This window comes from Strongylocentrotus purpuratus, unplaced genomic scaffold (assembly GCF_000002235.5).
Source record: "Strongylocentrotus purpuratus isolate Spur 01 unplaced genomic scaffold, Spur_5.0 spur5_scaffold_20, whole genome shotgun sequence".
Taxonomy (NCBI): domain Eukaryota; kingdom Metazoa; phylum Echinodermata; class Echinoidea; order Camarodonta; family Strongylocentrotidae; genus Strongylocentrotus; species Strongylocentrotus purpuratus.
The window spans coordinates 6,913,790-6,933,871 of record NW_022145606.1 but is presented as its reverse complement, the minus strand read 5'-3'; the positions used below and the strand labels follow the sequence as shown (position 1 = coordinate 6,933,871).

Genomic DNA, 20,082 nt, shown 5'->3' with positions numbered 1-20,082 from the left:
GTTTTGACGTAGAGGGCGTGGGTCATGGAGACCCTCCTAGTTACGATGAGAGTAATGCGATTCAAAGCTCAGCTCCACCTCAGAACCCTTACCCGCCTCCGAACTCTTCTGGGTATCCTATGCAACAGCCTTCTCACTTTCAGCAGGCTGCACCGCTCCCTCAGCAGCAACCAGGCACTGCTGCCCCCCAGCCGCAGGTGGTTCAGGTAAAACACCTAGATGGCAGAAGATAGACTGAGGGGAGGCTGGGAGAGATAAGAGAGAAAGGGAAAGAGAAGGAGAAGGAAAGAGAGGGAAACGGAAAGAGAGAGATAGGAGAGATAGATAGAAGGGAGACTAGGAGAGGTGACAGAAAAATAAAAGAGAGGGAGAAGGAAAGACAATGAGAGGAGATATAGAAAGAAAAAGGGAGACTAGGACAGATGACAGGTAAAGGAAGAAGAGTGAGAAGGAAAGAGAGAAAGAAAGAGAGAGAGAGACGAAAGACTTGATGCATGGCTGATCGTCAATGAAACGGAATTGAACTTTAATCCTAGGCTAATGATTTACCTTATAATTGTGAATTCAAACAGGTACCGATCCAACAGAACATAGTTAATGTGAACACGGAGATAGCGCCGAATGATTACCTTGGCTTAGCTCTCTTTGTCACATTCTGCTGCTGCTGGCCGTTGGGGATTGTAGCTCTCATGAAATCACGTGAGGTATATATAATACTATCTAACCAAACTAAACAAATCTTGTTCAATTTCCCTATCGGACATTACCCCCGGAAAACAACATGTTTGAAATTGTAGTTCATTGACAACTACGAAAATTTAATTTTCTAAAAGGTTTTCATTGTCGGGGTCGGAGTAGGGAGGGATATTTTTAGAAGGACAACTTTTGTCTTTTGAAGAACACCAATATTTTACAAATGCATGAAATTATATATCGTATGTGATAATTCCAGCCAAGATTTTTATCAATAAGGGTACCTAATCATTCTAAATAGTTCTAACGCGCTGATGGTATATCATCGATAACACTACTTTAAAAAAAATGTTGGCCCTGCGCATATGTATGTTTACAGTGTATGCAGCTTGTTAATTAATATTAGTATATATAATATAGAGATTGAAAAAGTATGCTACTTTTGATTATTCTATATTAAAAATGAATAAGGGCATCCAAATCCTGATGAGAACAAAATGTTGATATCATTGGCAAACACACATGTAGTAAAAACGATAAAAGAGGTGATGCATTAGTTCTATCATTTAGATATAATAATAAAATAAGGGGACCTATTATTGATCCTTGTGGGACTCCATATTCAATTGTTAGATATTCCGATAAAAACGTGCACCACATATTGAAGGCGAAATGATGAATTATCTCTAAACCACGAACGAGCAACTTCTTGGATTCCATAAACTTGAAACTTTTAAAGAAAAATATAACTCAGCATATCAAAAGCTTTGGATAAATCCATTACAGTCCCAATTATATGTTGTTGTTTTTGTCTGTTTGGAGAAACTGCTAAAATAGTAAGCTCATACGTGGTGGTACATGGTAATATACACAACTTCCTGGTAAAAAAAAGTCATGTAGTGATGTCAGGAAAAAAAAGAAAAGAAAAGAAAGCCAAGCATGGGTCAATCTTCCGAGTAATCAGAGGTCAAATAAATTATTATTATTCATGTACTGCATTTCCCGATGATTCCTTTGGTTTTTAATTGTCTTCGAGAAAGCTTTCTAAAGATGATTGGAAGGAAATCATTGCGATGAAACCGGTGACAAAAATGCATCACATAGTATACAAATATACGATACCTTTCGAGAGTCTAGCAAAAACTATGAGCTAATGAAGAGGCATAAATAGTAGCTTTCCCGAGAGCAAATTTATATCAAATTAACTATACCCGAGGCTTGCCGAGGGTATAGTAAATTTGATATAAATTTGCCTCGAGGAAAAGTCATTATTTATGCATCTGAATGCTCATAGTTTGCTAGAGTCAAGAAAGACATTTTATATCTGTTTTATATCCCTCATGAGCAGCTCATTTTTACAAAGAAACTATTACAAAGCCTGCATTGTTTTCTTGCTTTAGTTTTCACCGTTTTGATTCTCAGCTCCAGCATATATATAAAAGTTAGAACGGCGAGAGAAGGAGGTCTAGGGCAACGTTATCCACGAGATCATCATCGAAATCAGTTTTAATTTCCTTTAAAAAATCCTGAACCATAGAAAGTCCGTACCTGATCTGTTTCGTTCGTGTTTTTGCTGTTATTTCCTTCGCAAGATTTCAACAATTTTTCCATATTTAACAGGTGAAAGCGGGAATAGTCGGACTCGGCAGCCAATTTGTCGAACTATGTTTTTTTTTTTCAAATGCTTTTCTCAATGCGCTATCCTACGCGCACGCCGCGCCGGAATTCTACTTATGGCTTTGCCGGTTGCAGAAAATTAAAGCTGCAGATTTAGCTTGCGCGCTCGTTGCTATCAAGAAATTAAAAATTTAGATATCGATCGCAAAAATATCGGTGATCGGTGGAAAAAGTGGAGGGGGGAGGGGGATATGTCAGTTTGTATGTGTGTCTGAGTATGTGAGCGTGTGTGGTGTGTCTGTCTGTCTGTAGGTAACTCTTTGATTTATAATATTCGTTCAGTATAATTCAATGTAAAAATTATGTACTGTGTATTAAACTATCCTAAGTATTTTTGAGAGATGTACAATTTTCTTTATATTTTGATATATGTAAATCAATGAAGCTGTATGTTTGTTTGTTATATATTTTGTACTGAATGAATACAATAAAACAATATTACAAAACAAAAACAAAATCCGGAATGTGCTATACCACGCCAAATAGTACATTTTCTCACCCTCTCAGATTTTTCCTGCTCTGTACAATCGTGATGTAAGAAACTAAACATGAGGGATGTAATGTTTGATACGAACTGTTTGTTGTTCTTGTTGGTGTTGGTGTTGTGTGGTGGTGGTGTTGGTAGTGGTTTGTGGTTTATGTTGGAGTTGATGTCTACAAATAAAGCATAACAAATTAGGGGCGGTCATTCAATCTCCTTGGCATAATGGTTACTGTCACTAATCTTCTGCTATTTTCACTAAACATAACATGAGTGTTGTATTTTCTTGCTTTATCTGAAGGTGAAGCACCGATCAGCAGTGGGGGACTACCACGGTGCCGCTGTCTCATCTTTGGAGGCGAAACGCTGGTCCTGGATCGGGATACTGGTTGGAATTATTTCTGGAATTGGTATCATTCTGTATGCTACATTAGGCCCACCCGTTCAAGATGGTTATTAGAAAAATAAAAAGAAAGAAGGAGGACAGGAGACCATGATTAGAAAGAAAGAAGTGCTGCGTAGTTTAAAACCCAATTGTTTGATCTCAGTCAGTTTGATTTCATGACAACAATCCTCGATTATATAGATTTTCGCAAAATTCCGCCATAGAACCACTGCAAACGAGAGAAATAGGTAGAGAGAGAGAGAGAGAGAGGTAGGGAGAGAGAGAGAGACTGAGAAGGGAGGGAGAGAAAGATAGACATAGAGGGGAGGGATTGTACGTGTTTAAGGGGATAGTTGAGTTTTGTTTTCAGACCGCAAATGCCTTCAAAGTGCATGGTTATTTCTCTTAACCTTATCTATGACATTTCTAGTGCCCTTTTAGAACCTAAAACTGCTATGAAGGTAATTTTAGACCCCAAAATGTTTGAAATTTAGCGAATACGATCATACCAATTCAGCTCCATTTTCAAAAAAATACGGTGACTGTTAATTAATTATTTATTTGAAAATAACAATACATGAGCAGGCTGGTTGTGCGTAATTTAACCAACACGAAAATGCCAACGAAGAAGCCAACATCGGCATCGGCTGAAGTACGACGTAAACGACGTTATTTTTGATTTTTTTTTAACGGCTTTTTCAAATTATCTAACATTTATGGTGGTACACAAGTAATAGAAATCGTTATATTTCTGTATATTTCAGCCGCCTTTAAAGGCCCACTGCACTACTTGTAGCTACTTGCGCCCTCTATATATCAAACAATGCCTAATCGGTGACCATTGGTCCCCCATGATCCTCTTTTTCTTATGTTAACTGAGAGCTGAGTTGATGAGATAACCACCTGTCCAGTGACCTTGCAGGGCAGTCTAATCCCTCCTTTAAACTACGGCAGATAAGCTTTAAACCTATTTTGATCAAACAAAGGTGATTTTGTCATCTAAATAGTATGTTCTTTCAAATTTGACAATCGTTTTTGTTATTATCTCACAAAAAAAAAAATTTGTGTAGCGCCATCTGCAACATAACTCAACTATCCCTTTAATGAATACTGAATAAAGAACATGAGATCACATGAGATCTTATGTTCCTATAGTTAAACGTGATAATATTCCCAGGGTCAGTTTTAACTTAATCAGTAGAATCAGGACTTGTAATCTAAAGAAATATTTGTTTAATTTAGCTTATAATTGATTACCATAACCTTTTATGTCTTTACCTTTCCTATCGCACTTTGTATAAATGTATCATGTATGTATTTTATCACAAGCTGCGCCTTGAGCATTTGACTGTCAAGTGGATGTGGCGCCTTATAAATCTCATGTATTATTATTATTATTATTATAATTTATAAAAAACGATAAATCTTTGCAAGAAAATAATGCTTTTATAAAATAAATCTTGTTGTCTTTTGTAGATAATCCCGCTTAGGAATTTATTCATAATCAAATTATTTGGGATACTAATTCATGTATCTATGTGAATGGTTCTATAATTTTTAAAGAAAGATTGGATAAACAGGTATCATTACAATTTTATCACATATTCTGAGTTTGTAAATAAGTTAATTGTTCATTGTAATTTTCTAGATTTCTATTCAATTATATCGGCTATACCTTTACAATGAAAGCATACTTGCGAAGACCCACCTAAAAACATTTTTAATTACCAATCAGAAATTACTTGCAGAATGAAAAAAATAACTGAAGTATGTTAACTAATTCATAAATTGTGTGTTGACAAACTCTTTATAGTTCCAATTTCCTAAAAAAAATGGGAAGTTCTCCTTTTAAAAATCAGTTGTTAATTGGAATAAAATTTACATCATTCCTCTTAAATGCACTTTTTCAAAAAAATTAAGTTATTTTCAAAAAACAAAGAAAATGCAATAAATTATCAATAAATCATTGAATTTTGCCCCGGTCCCAACAGAATAAAATCGTCTGTGTGGCCATGCCTTAAACCATAATGCACGGCCCTACAGAGATTTGTTTCCTGTTGGGGACCGGGGGGAAGTGCAATGAATTATTAATAATTCATTACATTTTCTTTGTTGTTGTTTTTTTTATTTGTGGGGGCGGCGACGTACCCTAGCCCCCGCTGCGTACAGACATGATTCACTGGCTAAGAAATGGCCTCGTTACTGTGAGGCCCCAGGATAAAAAAAGCTGTATCGATCAGCTATATTAATGCCCTGTTGTGAGGCATTAATCATCATTACTATCAGTTATGATTTAATAGCGTTGGTATAGTAATAGTAGCACACACATGCTTTTGCAGTCACGCAAAACAAACACTCGCAAATTATAAGTCAATACAATCAGAGAATGTATACTCTTATCTAGATCTAGTATGAATAAATCATTGTCAAAATCCTTCCATAAATTGGGGTAAAATAGTTATTCCACCATTTTGACCAACAGTGTATGTATCCATAATGTTGTATATTTGCTTATACATGCATTGGTTATTGTTTAAGAAAAAAATGACTAAAGAAATTATTGGAATAAAAAAGTTAAACAATATGTACAAATGTAGACTTTATTTAAAGACAAAAAAGGAAAAAAATATATGGACCACGATACAAAAAACATGATATTGGCTGATGCAAGAAAGACGTGGACATTTTCACACGTTCTACAAAGTGAGTAGACACTGAGAACGGATACATGAGTACCCGCAAGATGCTCCCTAACTTCTGTATGTTATTTGCTTGATCTCCTTATAATCTATTAAATGAATATGCATGTCAGTAAAACGTTCAATTATCAAAATGTTAATTGTCTAGGGTAAAACCCAAGAATAATATTTATGATTCCACATTGAAGGCCTATATTTACAATGATACTTATTGTAGAATGTTTTAATGAAAATAATCTTTATTTCAATTCAACTCATTATTGGAAAATGCTTTAAAAGCAAACATTTATAAGTGGGTTGTAAAACTAGTGTAAGAAATATTTCAATATTTGTATATTTTGCTACATAGTACTGTCACGTCATATTAAAATCATATACGTAAAGGGTCATACGTGTCATTAAAAGAGTGAATTCCAGTTTCAAAGAATCGAAACAGTTTGATGTAGTATCGGGAAAGAGAGAGAAAGATAAAGAGAGAGAGAGGGTAGAAAAAAGCAGAGAGAGAGAGAAAGAGAATGAGAATGAGAAAGATAGAGAAAGAAAGAGAGTTACAGAGAGAGAAACAGAGAGAGACAGAGAAAGAGAGAAGGATGAGAGTTCGCCCTTTTCCAAATAATTGTTTCCTTCTCCTTGTTTATGAACGTCCCTTTTTACCCCTGATAGTTGTTCCTATCAAAATCTTATAAGTACTTCTTTTACACTTTTGATGAGTATCCCTTTTAAATGTAATAATATCCTCCTTAGATTTCCTTTTCATAAGTTCCCCTTTTCCCTTTATTTCCCAATGTCCATTACAAATTATGCCCTTTTCGGTCGTCTTAAGAGACAGATCCAGTTTCAAAGAATCGAAACAGTTTGTGTAATAACAGGAAACCTGATTTTCTACCACCTCAATGGAAGGCAGTGGAGCTGGGGGAAGAGGATGGGGGGGGGGGGGGCACAGTGCACACAAATCACTTTCATAAGAACTTACTGTGCTCCTTTAAGAAAATATTAAATACTCGTTTACAAAGCTTTTAAATGTCCCATCTCTAAATTCCTAAAATGAAAAAAATAAAAGGTGTGTCCTTTTTACACCGAACAGTTTGCCGCTTTAAACTACCATGACATTTTTATATTCAAATGCTAAAAGGGGACATCCAACCTATCACCCTTTAAGCCCAAAGCCCTTTTCATCTTCCTAGAATGCCAATGTAGGATTTCTCAAACTCAAAGCAACTGTATAACTACCCTACATGCTAGGACAAGGTCTTATTATCAACCCTCATCTCCCGAGTAACAATACATTTCTCATAGCCTCCTGATGATTATGGGCCCCTATTTTATAGCGACTGAGTGTAACTTTGCTCAAATTTCCCGCAAAACTGATGGCTCGCCACGTTCCCTCGCATTATTGTTTCTTTCATTAAATTGCTTAAAACCCCATCAGCGTCTGGGTTATTTCAACTAATAATGAGAACAAGTCCGTCGCAATGAGACGTATAAATCTTTTAAGAGATTTGCTCCCTAGCTTATAAATATTAAGACTATCACACACACAGCAGAGTATGCTGCTAAAGCAGTTTCTTGGTCTATGTAAACAGCACAAATTAATGTTATGGTCATCCTCGATGTTGTATCCATTATACAATGTCTAAAGATTACAATCTTCCGCTTTAAGGCTACCCTTTGTAAGTGCCCCCATTTTGTTCTTCTCCAGAGAGTGCTTTTATTTTTGCTGATGCACCCCTGCTTTGAAAGACGTTTCGCCACTCCTGTCTTTTTTAAGGTCTTTAATGCCGCCCATTATGGCTAATATCAATATTTGTACATGTTTTAACCAAGTCCAGTATTAATACAAAATGCACATATTTACACTCTGTGCACACAAAAGCATGGACAAGAAACGGTTATTATTGTGTGAAAGCCATTGTCATTCTACACGCTATACCCATTCAAGTAGATAGACGAGTTTCAAGTGCGACGTATATCAAACACAGTTCAAATCATCTCTCTCGCATAGTCACATTACATCGTTTAGTGTGAGTGGAGAACAATCATCAGGATGGCGTCTGGTAAGACATGGACTTTGTTTTTTATCTATTCGATTTGAAGTTATAATGTTTTATTATGAATGTTGTTCACTTTGGATGTTCGAACATGAAGGTATGCGTATATTAGTGGTTCAGCTTAGATCATGTTGTTCAAAGGGTATATGTTCGATGTGCTTGCTCGTTCGTAGTAGGTATAGTTCTGTAGTGTCAGGCCAGGAACCTATCCGGAAGTCACCAGCATTCTACCCTAATGAATCCTATCTACACCATCGAAGGCATTCAAAGGATTGCCAACCTATACCTGTCCCCTAGTCCCGAGTATCGTGACATATAGTTAGCGCTGGTTTATTGCGATTTATTTGCCATGGTCTAAAATTACATACTCAAAGGTTAATCAGTTTCATTCCAAACCGTATATAAGTGGTTTAATATTTATTCTTGGTTTAATAAGTCAAAGTGCATCACAGTATGAACAATTAAAATATGTCCAAGTATATATGCCAGACTAACTCGTTTGATCAAGGAGCATCATCTCTTTATTTTACGATATTTAATTCAATAATCAAGATTCTTTATTCGATGGGCTAAAGTAATGTGTTAAAAATGAATTGTTTATAAAAGTAATAGATTCATAATTTATGTTGAATGACAATGCGTTTCATTTTCTGTCTTTTTAAATGTTTCATAGTTCGGTGAAATTGCAAAATACACAGTTACAGAAATTAAAGTGTATTGAAAGTTAAACATTCCGAAAAATATTTAACAATGTAGAAAAAGTTAAGATCAAGCATATATTGTAAAGAAGTAGGTGAAGTAATTCAAAAGTATAATTGCTTTAAAATATGTAAAATGAAAAAGAAAATATTTATAACGAGTTGTTGGAATAGTGTAGCTGTGTCTGTTTCCCTGTATGTTTTTACCTCGTACTAATGTGCTCTGAAACCGCAACAAAACAAAACACGTCATTCATTGTATTCGCGTTCCATTTAAAAGAATGGATATATGTAGTTTTTGAGTAAGTTTACTATTTGCATTTATTTAAAAAAAAAAACGATCCTAATTTAATTACCAAGTGTGATGATATAAATATCCCACTCATATCTCTGGTCAACCATGTCAATTTATACAGTGAAGTACTTTTCATGAGATCTTGGTCCAGATGTACATTTTTATCTACCTTTACGTATTCATCGAATAACTTAAACTCCTGGGAGTAAGACTAACATGTATGTCTTAATTTGAAATCTTCAAGTATATCAATATTATACTACTTCCTCTTACGTATTTATTTCAACTTCTTCCCTTTTCGGGAAATTGTTTCGATATTCTATAACATTTTATTTTGTGATAAACTTGATGGATCAAAAATTAGCATGTTAGGCGTAAATAATATGTAGAGAGAATCATCTTTTCATTACTTAACTATAAATCATTATTCATTAGGCAATTCAAAAGTTGAAGAAGACTAATATTTCTTTCCATCATGGTTGTTGAATGAGAAGGAGAAATAAATAAAAGTAAAAAAGTGAATTTATCTAAATAAACCTATCACAACATTTCATCATAAGTTGTATCGCCGTCTGGTCTATGTCTTGTGCCAATAATCGTTTTCGTAAAATTCAAATTTGGACCAAAAAAAGCTACCCTTCCGAGGCGCACATTAATTTTGTATGCATAATTATCATCAAACTTTTTACAATTATAACATCGATTGAAAAAGAAACCCTTCCTATCCATCACGCCATTATTGATGACTGTCAAGGGAGTTATCGATAGTTCTATACCAACCTTGTGTAGTTTAGGCACTAGATAACACATACCGACCTTGTGGAGTTTAGGCACTGAATAACACATACCGACCTTGTGGAGTTTAGGCACTGAATAACACATACCGACCTTGTGGAGTTTAGGCACTGAATAACACATACCGACCTTGTGGAGTTTAGGCACTGTATAACACATACCGACCTTGTGGAGTTTAGCCACTGAATAACACATACCGACCTTCTGGAGTTTAGCCACTAAATAACACATACCGACCAGTAATACATTTGTTGGCCTGTATGATGTACATACAATAATTTATTAACAAAATGATGTTTTTGTATTCAGGCATTTCAAGTAACAAAATAAGACCGCTGCTATGGAAACGAAATTTTAAAGAAGTTGTTTTCTTACAGCCCCCTCTCCTGTCAAAAATAGTAACTAATCAATACAAAACAAGCAAAATAACAAACATTATGACATGATACATGTTTGTTATCTCGTACCCTCAGCCATCAGAATCTACTCGTTCTGTCATAGCCACCATTGCCATTTCCAATTTTTTGTTGTTGTAAATACCATATTTCTATAATTTCACTCACAACATATATATTAACAAAATGTTAGCATCTACTTTTTTCGTAATTTTAGATTCCAGTTTGATTGCAATCTAATCTGAGCCATTTGACGTCACGATCATGTAAAAGATCGCATCATAAGAAATTAAATATTTTGGAAAAATATTTATGCGACTGACTTATATATTATTTTGTTTGATTTGATTTGTTTTCTGCATTTTTTCCATATAAAATATAACTGAATAACAAAGAACATATAAATGTAAGGTATAATACAACATAAACAAACAATAATTTCTTCATGTCAAAATGTTTTTTTACATCATATATGTACATATAATAACGAAACCTAATATTTCCATAACATCTGATCATAAATTTAAAGTATTATCCGAACTATTCTGTTGGAAAAGTGCAGGAGACCGCAATCATAAGCAAAGCTTGACAAGGATGGCGGCCTCAAAAAACAAAAACAAAAAATCTTAAGGTAAACCTTAAAATGAAAAAGTGTTTTAACGATCTTTGTGTATGAGTTGGTGAGTGTGTTGTGCAAGTGTATATGTATATATATATATATATATATATTGTGTGTGTGTGTGTGTGTGTGTGCGTGCGTGTGTGTGTGTGTGCGTGTGTGCGTGCATATGTGTGTGTGCATGTGCACGCGAGCGTGCTTGTTAGTTTGTGTTTGTAACGAATAGTGGACGTGCATGTAGCTCTGTGTGGTATAGTGAAGTGGAAACAAATATAGCCTTTACAGTAAAGGAAACTAAGAATACGAAATAGAAAACTAAATTTGCAAAACAAAGTTGCAATGTGACCAAAATTTGACGATTGCCTACTGCATGTTGAAATCAGTTATGTAGATACTTTAATTGCAATCAAACCTGAGCCATTTAAGGTCACAATCATGTAGAATTTTTGTTTTTTTATACTGAAAATCACGTCTTAAGAAATTAAATATTTTGGAAAATATTGATGCGACTGACTGTTGTGCAAAAGAAATAGTTGCGCCTGGGCCCAAGAATGTCTAACTGTTTAGCTGATTGAAATCCAGATCCAGAAGATTGTTTTCAGGTAAAATGCATGTCTGGAAGAACAATTGCTATGACACCTCATCATTACTAGGATGTGTTACCAACGTTCCATGCTTTACTTATGTCTCGTGGTATAATCTGTAGGCAAAACAACTTGCCCAATGGTGTAAGCAGTAGCACTGATAAGGAACGAAACTTGTGTATGATAGTCCATTAGAGTCCTCACCAATATAACACAGGGCTCTTTAATGTTTTTTTGGATATTGAAAAGCTGATAAATAACCTTTTGACATTGTTGTTATTCTTATATTCTCAACATTCTCTTCAATCTTAACAATGAAGGGAAATTAAAAACAAAATATTCCAAACTTGTGTTCGAAGGATTTAACAGAGAGAGAGAGAGAAAAGTGAATATTCTCACGATTAACGACCTTTATATATTTAGATTTTCCCGTCCACTTTAACACCTTTTCAATCAATGTTATATTGTTTTTCACTCAATGTCGTCCTGATACTTCTTAAACATGTACATCTTCTAGTCAATTTCGTATTTGGTCATTCATTTCTTTAGTAACTTAATAACTTTAATAACTCGCATTCAATTTCGTCAAAGTCAAATCAAGTTTGTAATCTTGGGCTGCCACGTTCACATCTATATTTTAATCATTCTATTTGTATTTTGTATTTGTAGTTATTAACATTTAATTCCTTCTCAACGGTAAAATATGAAGCACAATCTATATATAAATTATATACGTAACAATGATTTCAACATAGAGAGTATACAGTAAATAATAGAAGGAGGCAAAAACCCGAAAAGGATAGCTTAAGTTGGGAACGCCCATTATAAGTTAACACCGTTACTGAGAGTACATCATAGATATCATCATGAAACTTACATATTGTATAACAGAACTATAATAGGAAATAAAAGATAGTAAATGGAAGAAAAACTGGGAAGAGAATTTAGTATAAGAAGGCATGTTCACTTAGAAAGAGAACTTGTGTCTACGATTACATCATAACAATGACAAAGTACTACAATACCAAAACAAAAAACAGCGCGTACATATCCTTAAAAACAAGCAAAATCTCAAACAGCAGCTTCATCCGACAACATTGTCCTGGGTAATATAAAGATGGTACCTAGCAACAGCTAAGGCCTGTACGTAAGTGATCAAATTAAATAAATAATTGGTCATAAAACATGTTGTCGAACTCTAAAAAATAATTTCTTTAAAGATGGGACCAGTATGGGAGCGATAGTGCATTCCGGATATTATTCGAATAATCCGCTTCTTCAATAATGTAAGTTTTTGAATTTCCAATGTTTTCTAAATGTTTCCAAAACAATTTCATGTGTGTAGATCACAGTTTAATCTAGCTTAATGTCCCAAAAGTAATCTTAGCAATGATTATTGTGATGATGAGTGTTATAAAACAGTTATTGCTGCTCTTTAATACAACCATTATTATCCAATGATTCCTCAACCCTTAGTGACAATATTTTCACCAACTTCCTTAAACAAAAATGTCTAGCTTTCATTCCGTAAATCCCGCTGGTTCCACGATTGTTGTCTGACTTGCTTTCAATGACAAGAACGGTGACATCACTGTTCAGAACGCTTTTCGCCCCCTTTCTTGTATTTCCTTGGAACATTGTACTATTATTCTTTGTTCCTCGTGTCTACAATACTATTTGAACAATATTTGATGACAATAGACGGCACTCTGGTACTAACTGAATTTGAACCCGGCCCGGTTTACCCTACTCTCTACAGTCTCTCTCTCTCTCTCTCTCTCTCTCTCTCTTTTGTTACTGCCTTCCTTTTCCCTTGCCTACTTCCTTCTGTACGAGCTTTGCTTGATTATTTGGTACTGGATGATTAACATGGAAAAATGAATTTGTTAACATAATCAAATAATGTCTTATTCATTCTAGTTTTTGTTTTTTCTTACTGTTTTTAAGACAATATAATTGTTGTCTTTCATATTGCTAGCTAGTTTTATGTCTCATGGTAAGCTGTAAGAAAAATCAATCTAAGCATCGGTTTATGAATGTTAGCAACGATCTTTCGCCATCGCTGAATTTTAATACTTTAAGGACAAGCAGTAACAAATTGATATTTCAGAACTCTTTGTAAATTCGTTTAACCATTGATTTCGCTCAGTTGATTCTATTGTTCGTATTATTCAGCAAAGAGAGAAAGAAGTGAAAATAGTCATGACTCACGACTTTGTAACACTATGCATATTGGTGATCGTCTCTAAAATGCTGTTTGAACAAATATCTTACGACAATAGAAGGCACTCTATAGTACTATTTTTATGTAGCGTCACACGGGCGCGGATTCAGAAGGGGGCACAGTCCGTGCTCAACTGAGTTACATAGTCCCATAAAATGCACCTTATAATTTCAGATCATTCATCTTCACTTTGAAAGCTAAATAATATCATGGACTTATTACGGATGGACATTCGTCGTTTTCTTAACGAATTCATTGTGATTGTCTCCGTCAATGTCTGTTCTGGTCGTTTTTAAAGCGTTTCTTTCGGCCTACCTATCCTCACTATTCTAGATGCTACATACTTCTAACATAGTTCTTCAAACTAAAAACTCTACAAAAGACGTTCGTGCTTTTGCATGCAAAACAATATTGAAATCAGCTCTGTGCTGCCAATCTGCTTTACACTGCTTCTATTTAAGCTTGTTTTTTGACGTCATTTCTAAACAATATTTTTTGAACACTTTATTATGTTCATAACAGAATACAAGCAATTCACCAATGAAGGTTTTGACGTAGAGGGCGTGGGTCATGGAGACCCTCCTAGTTACGATGAGAGTGATGCGATTCCAAGCTCAGCTCCACCTCAGAATCCTTACCCGCCTCCGAACTCTTCTGAGTATCCTATGCAACAGCCTTCTAAATCTCAGCAGGCTTCACAGTTCCCTCAGCAGCAACCAGGCACCTATGCCCCTCAGCAGCAACCAGGCACATATGCCCCTCAGCAGCAACCAGGCACATATGACCCTCAGCAGCAACCAGGCACCTATGACCCCCAGCAGCATCCAGGCACCTATGACCCTCAGCAGCAACCAGGCACCTATGCTCCTCAGCAGCAACCAGGCACCTATGCCCCTCAGCCGCAGGTGGTTCAGGTAAAACACCTAGATGGCAGAAGATAGACAGAGGGGAGGCTGGGAGAGATAAGAGAGAAAGGGGGAGAGAAGGAGAAGGAAAGAGAGGGAGACGGAAAGAGAGAGATAGGAGAGATAGATAGAAGGGAGACTAGGAGAGGTGACAGAAAAGTAAAAGAGAGGGAGAAGGAAAGACAATGAGAGGAGAGATAGAAAGAAAAAAAGGGAGACTAGGACAGATGACAGGTAAAGGAAGAAGAGGGAGAAGGAAAGAGAGAAAGAAAGACAGAGAGAGACGAAAGACTTGATGCATGGCTGATCGTCAATGAAACGGACTTAATTTTTTTGTCCACTCTGTTTGTTGCTACGGCAGGCAGCCAGTGAAAATGAACTCGCTTTATCAAATTATGGAAATGCAAGCATTACTTTAAACAAAGAGAACTTTGTTTTTCCTGGCTCATTTTTCCTGATTGAGATGTCATATGAAAGGGTAAAAATTGAACTTTATAGAAATGTTATTTTCTCTTTGAAATTCAGATACCGCCTGCCAAATAATTTGTTGGTTTCCTCTCTTCAAATCGTGTTTAATCACTCATGCGTGAAATATGCATCATATGAGTCGCATCAAATAGAAGAAGAGGATCTAAGCTTTAAAATGATGTGTCATTTATTAATTATAATTGCGATTAAGTTATGATGAAACATCGATAATTCTCGGTTTCGTTTTTTCTGGGACGCACTGTATAGTAACCCAAGGCTCAGTTAAGCCGTATTGTAGTGTTAACAAAGAAAGTAATTGAACTATAATCCTAATGATTTACCTTATAATTGTGAATTCAAACAGGTGCCGATCCAACAGAACATAGTTCATGTGAGCCCGATGAAAATGCCGAATGACTACTTTGCTCTAGCTCTCGTCACACTCTGCTGTTGTTTGCCGTTTGGGATTGTAGCTCTCATCAAGTCTACTGAGGTATATATGATGGACTATCTAACCAGACTAAACAAATTTTGTTCCATTTCCCTATCGGTCATTACCCCCGGAAAACAACATGTTTGCATTTGTAGTCCATTGACAACTACGAAAATTTAATTTTCTAAAAGGTTTTCATTGTCGGGGTCGGGGTAGGAAGGGATATTTTTAGGAGGACAACTTTTGTCTTTTGAAGAACACCAATATTCTACAAATGCATGGAATTATATGTCGTATGTGATAATTCCAGCCAAGATTTTCATCAATAAGGGTACCTAAACATTCTAAATAGTTCTAACGCGCTGATGGTATATCATCAATAACACTACTTTAAAGAAAATGTTGGCCCTGCGCATATGTATGTTTACAGTGTATGCAGCTTGTTAATTAATATTAGTATATATAATATAGAGATTTAAAAAAAGTATGCTACTTTTGATTATTCTATATTAAATATGAATAAGGGCATCCAAATCCTAATGAGAACAAAATGTTGATATCGTCGGCAAACACACATGTACACTGTGAAAAATGTGGGCAATATTTTTTCGACGATTTGCCCAACGTTGTGCCAATAGTCAACCCAACCATCTATTGGGCAATATTTTTCCCAATGGCCCAACAGCTGGTCAAGATTTTCCCAACAAGTGGGCTACCGTAGTCGGGCAGTTGAAAGGTCATATCTTTGCCAAAATGTTTGTCAAAATACGAAACAATTATGCACGTGTGAAGTAGGGTGCTTACGTTTACCAATACCACTGGGCAAAATATTGCCCAATAAATGGTTAGGTTGACTATTGGCACAACGTTGGGCAAATGGTCGAAAAATATTGCCCAAATTTTTCACAGTGTAGTAAAAACGATACAAGAGGTGATGCATTAGTTCTATCAGTTATATATATAATAAAATAGGGGGACCTAATATTGATCCTTGTGGGACTCCATATTTAATTGTTAGATATTCCGATGAACCATGTACCACATATTCAAGAAGAAATGATGAATTATCTCTAAACCACGAAAGAGCAACTTCTTGAATTCGATAAACTCGAAGCTTTTAAAGAAAAATATAACTCAGCAAAAAGCTTTTGATAAATCCATTACAGTCCCAATTATATGTTGTAATTTTTGTCTGTTTGGAGAAACTGCTAAAATAGCAAGCTCACACGTGGTGGTACATGGTAATGTACACAACTTCCTGGTAAAAAGTCAAGTAGTGATGTCAGGAAAGAAAAGAAAAGAAAAGAAAGCCAAGCATGGGTCAATTTTCAGAGTAATCAGAGGTCAAATGAATTATTATTATTCACGTATTGCATTTCCCGATGATTCCTTTGGTTTTTAATTGTCTTCGGGAAAGCTTTCTAAAGATGATTGGAAGGAAATCATTGCGATGAAACCGGTGACAAAAATACATCACATAGTATACAAATATAAAATACCTTTCGAGGGTCTAGCTAAAACTATGAGCTAATGAAGAGGCATAACTAGTAGCTTTCCCGAGAGCAAATTTATATCAAATTAACTATACCCGAGGCTTGCCGAGGGTATAGTAAATTTGATATAAATTTGCCTCGAGGAAAAGTCACTATTTATGCATCTGAATGCTCATAGTTTGCTAGAGTCAAGAAAGACATTTTATATCTGTTTTATATCCCTCATGAGCAGCTCATTTTTACAAAAAAACTATTACAAAGCCTGCATTGTTTTCTTGCTTTAGTATTCACCGTTTAGATTCAATGAGGGTACCTAAACATTCTAAATAGTTACGCGCTGATGGTATATCATCAATAACACTACTTTAAAGAAGATGTTGGCCCTGCGCATATGTTAATTAATATTAGTATATATAATATAGAGATTTAAAAAAGTATGCTACTTTTGATTATTCTATATTAAATATGAATAAGGGCATCCAAATCCTAATGAGAACAAAATGTTGATATCGTCGGCAAACACACATGTCGTAAAAACGATAAAATAGGTGATGCATTAGTTCTATCATTTAGATATAATAATACAATAAGGGGACCTAATATTGATCCTTGTTGGACTCCATATTCAATTGTCAGATATTCCGATAAATATTGAAGACGAAATGATGAATTATCTCTAAACTAGGAGAGAGCGGCTCCTTAAATTCCATGAACTCGAAGCATATCAAAAGCTTTTGATAAATCCATTACAGTCCCAATTATATGTTGTTGTTTTTGTCTGTTTGGAGAAACTGCTAAAATAGCAAGCTCACACGTGGTGGTACATGGTAATATACACAACTTCCTGGTAAAAAGTCAAGAAATGATTTCAGGAAAGAAAAGAAAAGAAAAGAAAGCCAAGCATGGGTCAATTTTCCGAGTAATCAGAAGTCAATGAATTATTATTATTCATGTATTGCATTTCCCGATGATTCCTTTGGTTTTTAATTGTCTTCGGGAAAGCTTTCTAAAGATGATTGGAAGGATATTATTGCGATGAAACCGGTGACAAAAATACATCACATAGTATACAAATATACAATACCTTTCGAGGGTCTAGCAAAAACTATGAGCTAATAAATAGTAGCTTTCCCGAGATCAAATTTATATCAAATTAACTATACCCGAGGCTTGCCGAAGGGTATAGTAAATTTGATATAAATTTGCCTCGAGGAAAAGTCATTATTTATGCATCTGAATGCTCATAGTTTGCTAGAGTCAAGAAAACATTTTATATCTGTTTTATATCCCTCATGAGCAGCTCATTTTTACAAAGAAACTATTACAAAGCCTGCATTGTTTTCTTGCTTTAGTATTCACCGTTTTGATTCTCAGCTCCAGCATATATATAAAAGTGAGACTCGGCAGCCAATTTGTCGAACTATTTTTTTTTTCCAAAAGCTTTTCTCGATGCGTTATCCTACGCGCACGCCGCGCCGGAATTCTACCTATGGCTTTGCCGGTTGCAAACAATTAAAGCTGCAGATTAAGCTTGCGCGCTCGTTGCTATCCAACAAATAAAAATTTAGATATCGATCGCAAAAATATCGGTGATCGGTGGAAAAAGTGGATTCCGGAATGTGCTATACCACGCCAAATAGTACATTTTCTCACCCTCTCAAATTTATAGTGAAACTATACCTTTTTCGTGCTCTGTACAATCGCGATGTAAAAAACTAAACATGAGGGATGTAATATTTGATACGAACTGATTGTTGTTCTTGTTGGTGTTGGTGTTGGTGTGGTGGTGGTGTTGGTAGTGGTTTGTGGTTTATGTTGGAGTTGATGTCTACAAATAAAGCATAACAAATTCGGGGCGGTCATTCAATCTCCTTTGCATAATGGTTACTGACACTAATCTTTTGCTATTTTCAGTAAACATAACATGAATGTTGTATTTTCTTGCTTTATCTGAAGGTAAGGAACCGTTCAGCAGTTGGGGACTACCACGGTGCCGCTGTCTCATCTTTGGAGGCGAAACGCTGGTCCAGAATCGGGATAATGTTTGGAATTATTTCTGGACTTGTTACCATTGTGTATGCTATATTACACTCATCCATTGAATATGGTTATTAGAAAAATAAAAAGAAAGAAGGAAGACGGGGGACCATGATTAGAAAGAAAGAAGGGCTGCGTAGTTTGAAACCCAATTGTTTGATCTCAGTCAGTTTGATTTCATGACCACAATCCTCGATTATATAGATTTTCGCAAAACTCCGCCATAGGACCACTGCAAACGGGAGAAATAGCTAGAGACAGAGAGAGAAAGGGAGAGAGAGAGAGAGAGAGAGACTGAGAAGGGAGGGAGAGAAAGAGAGACATAGAGAGGAGGGAGAGAAAGAGAGAGAGAAAGGGTTGATTAGAAATGCCTCCCTTTAAATGTTTATTGATACGTGTAACAATACGATACTTAACATTTAATAACTTTTGAATCGAATTATAATAATTTAATACAGTTAAGATGACAGTAATACAAATACATAGGTCTTTGTTACTCGTATGACCGTATTCTTTTTTATTTCAATGGCTCTGTGTATGCAGTACTAAATGTGTTCAAGGATTAATTTTTTAGTTATCTCAAATCGAGTGTACGTGTTTAAGGGGATAGATGAGTTTCGTTTTCAGACCGCAAATGCCTTCAACGTGCATGGTTATTTCTTTTAATCTTATCTATGACATTTCTAGTGCCCTTTTAGAACCTAAAATTGCTATGAAGGTAATTTAAGACCCCAAAATGTTTGAAATTTAGCCAATACGATCATACTAATTCAGATCCATTTTCAAAAAAATACGGTGACTTTTAATTAATAATTTATTTGAAAATAACAATACATGGGCAGGCTGGTTGTGCGTAATTTAACCAACACGAAAATGCCAACGAAAAAGCCGACATCGGCATCGGCTGAAGTACGCCGTAAAAGGCGCTATTTCGTTTTTTCAACGGCTTTTTCAAATTATCTAACATTTGTGGTGGTAAACAAGTAATAGAAATCGTTATATTTCTGTATATTTCAGCCGCCTTTAAACCTATTTTGATAAAACAAAGATGATTTTGTCATCTAAATAGTATGTTCTTTAATGAATACTGAATAAAAAAACATGAGATCACATGAGATCTAATGTTCCTATAGTTAAACGTGATGTTATTCCC

General features: G+C 35.4%; 1 protein-coding gene across 1 annotated transcript; it reads left to right on the top strand.

The window, feature by feature from the left end:
• The first annotated feature begins 7,864 nt into the window (after positions 1-7,864).
• LOC764724 (proline-rich transmembrane protein 1) lies at positions 7,865-19,612 on the top strand. Its single transcript, XM_030992678.1, has 4 exons — positions 7,865-7,989; positions 14,116-14,507; positions 15,331-15,459; positions 18,849-19,612. The coding sequence occupies exons 1-4, from the start codon at positions 7,980-7,982 to the stop codon at positions 19,005-19,007; spliced, it is 690 nt and encodes a 229-aa protein (XP_030848538.1). The 5' UTR covers positions 7,865-7,979; the 3' UTR covers positions 19,008-19,612.
• The last annotated feature ends 470 nt before the right edge of the window (positions 19,613-20,082 follow it).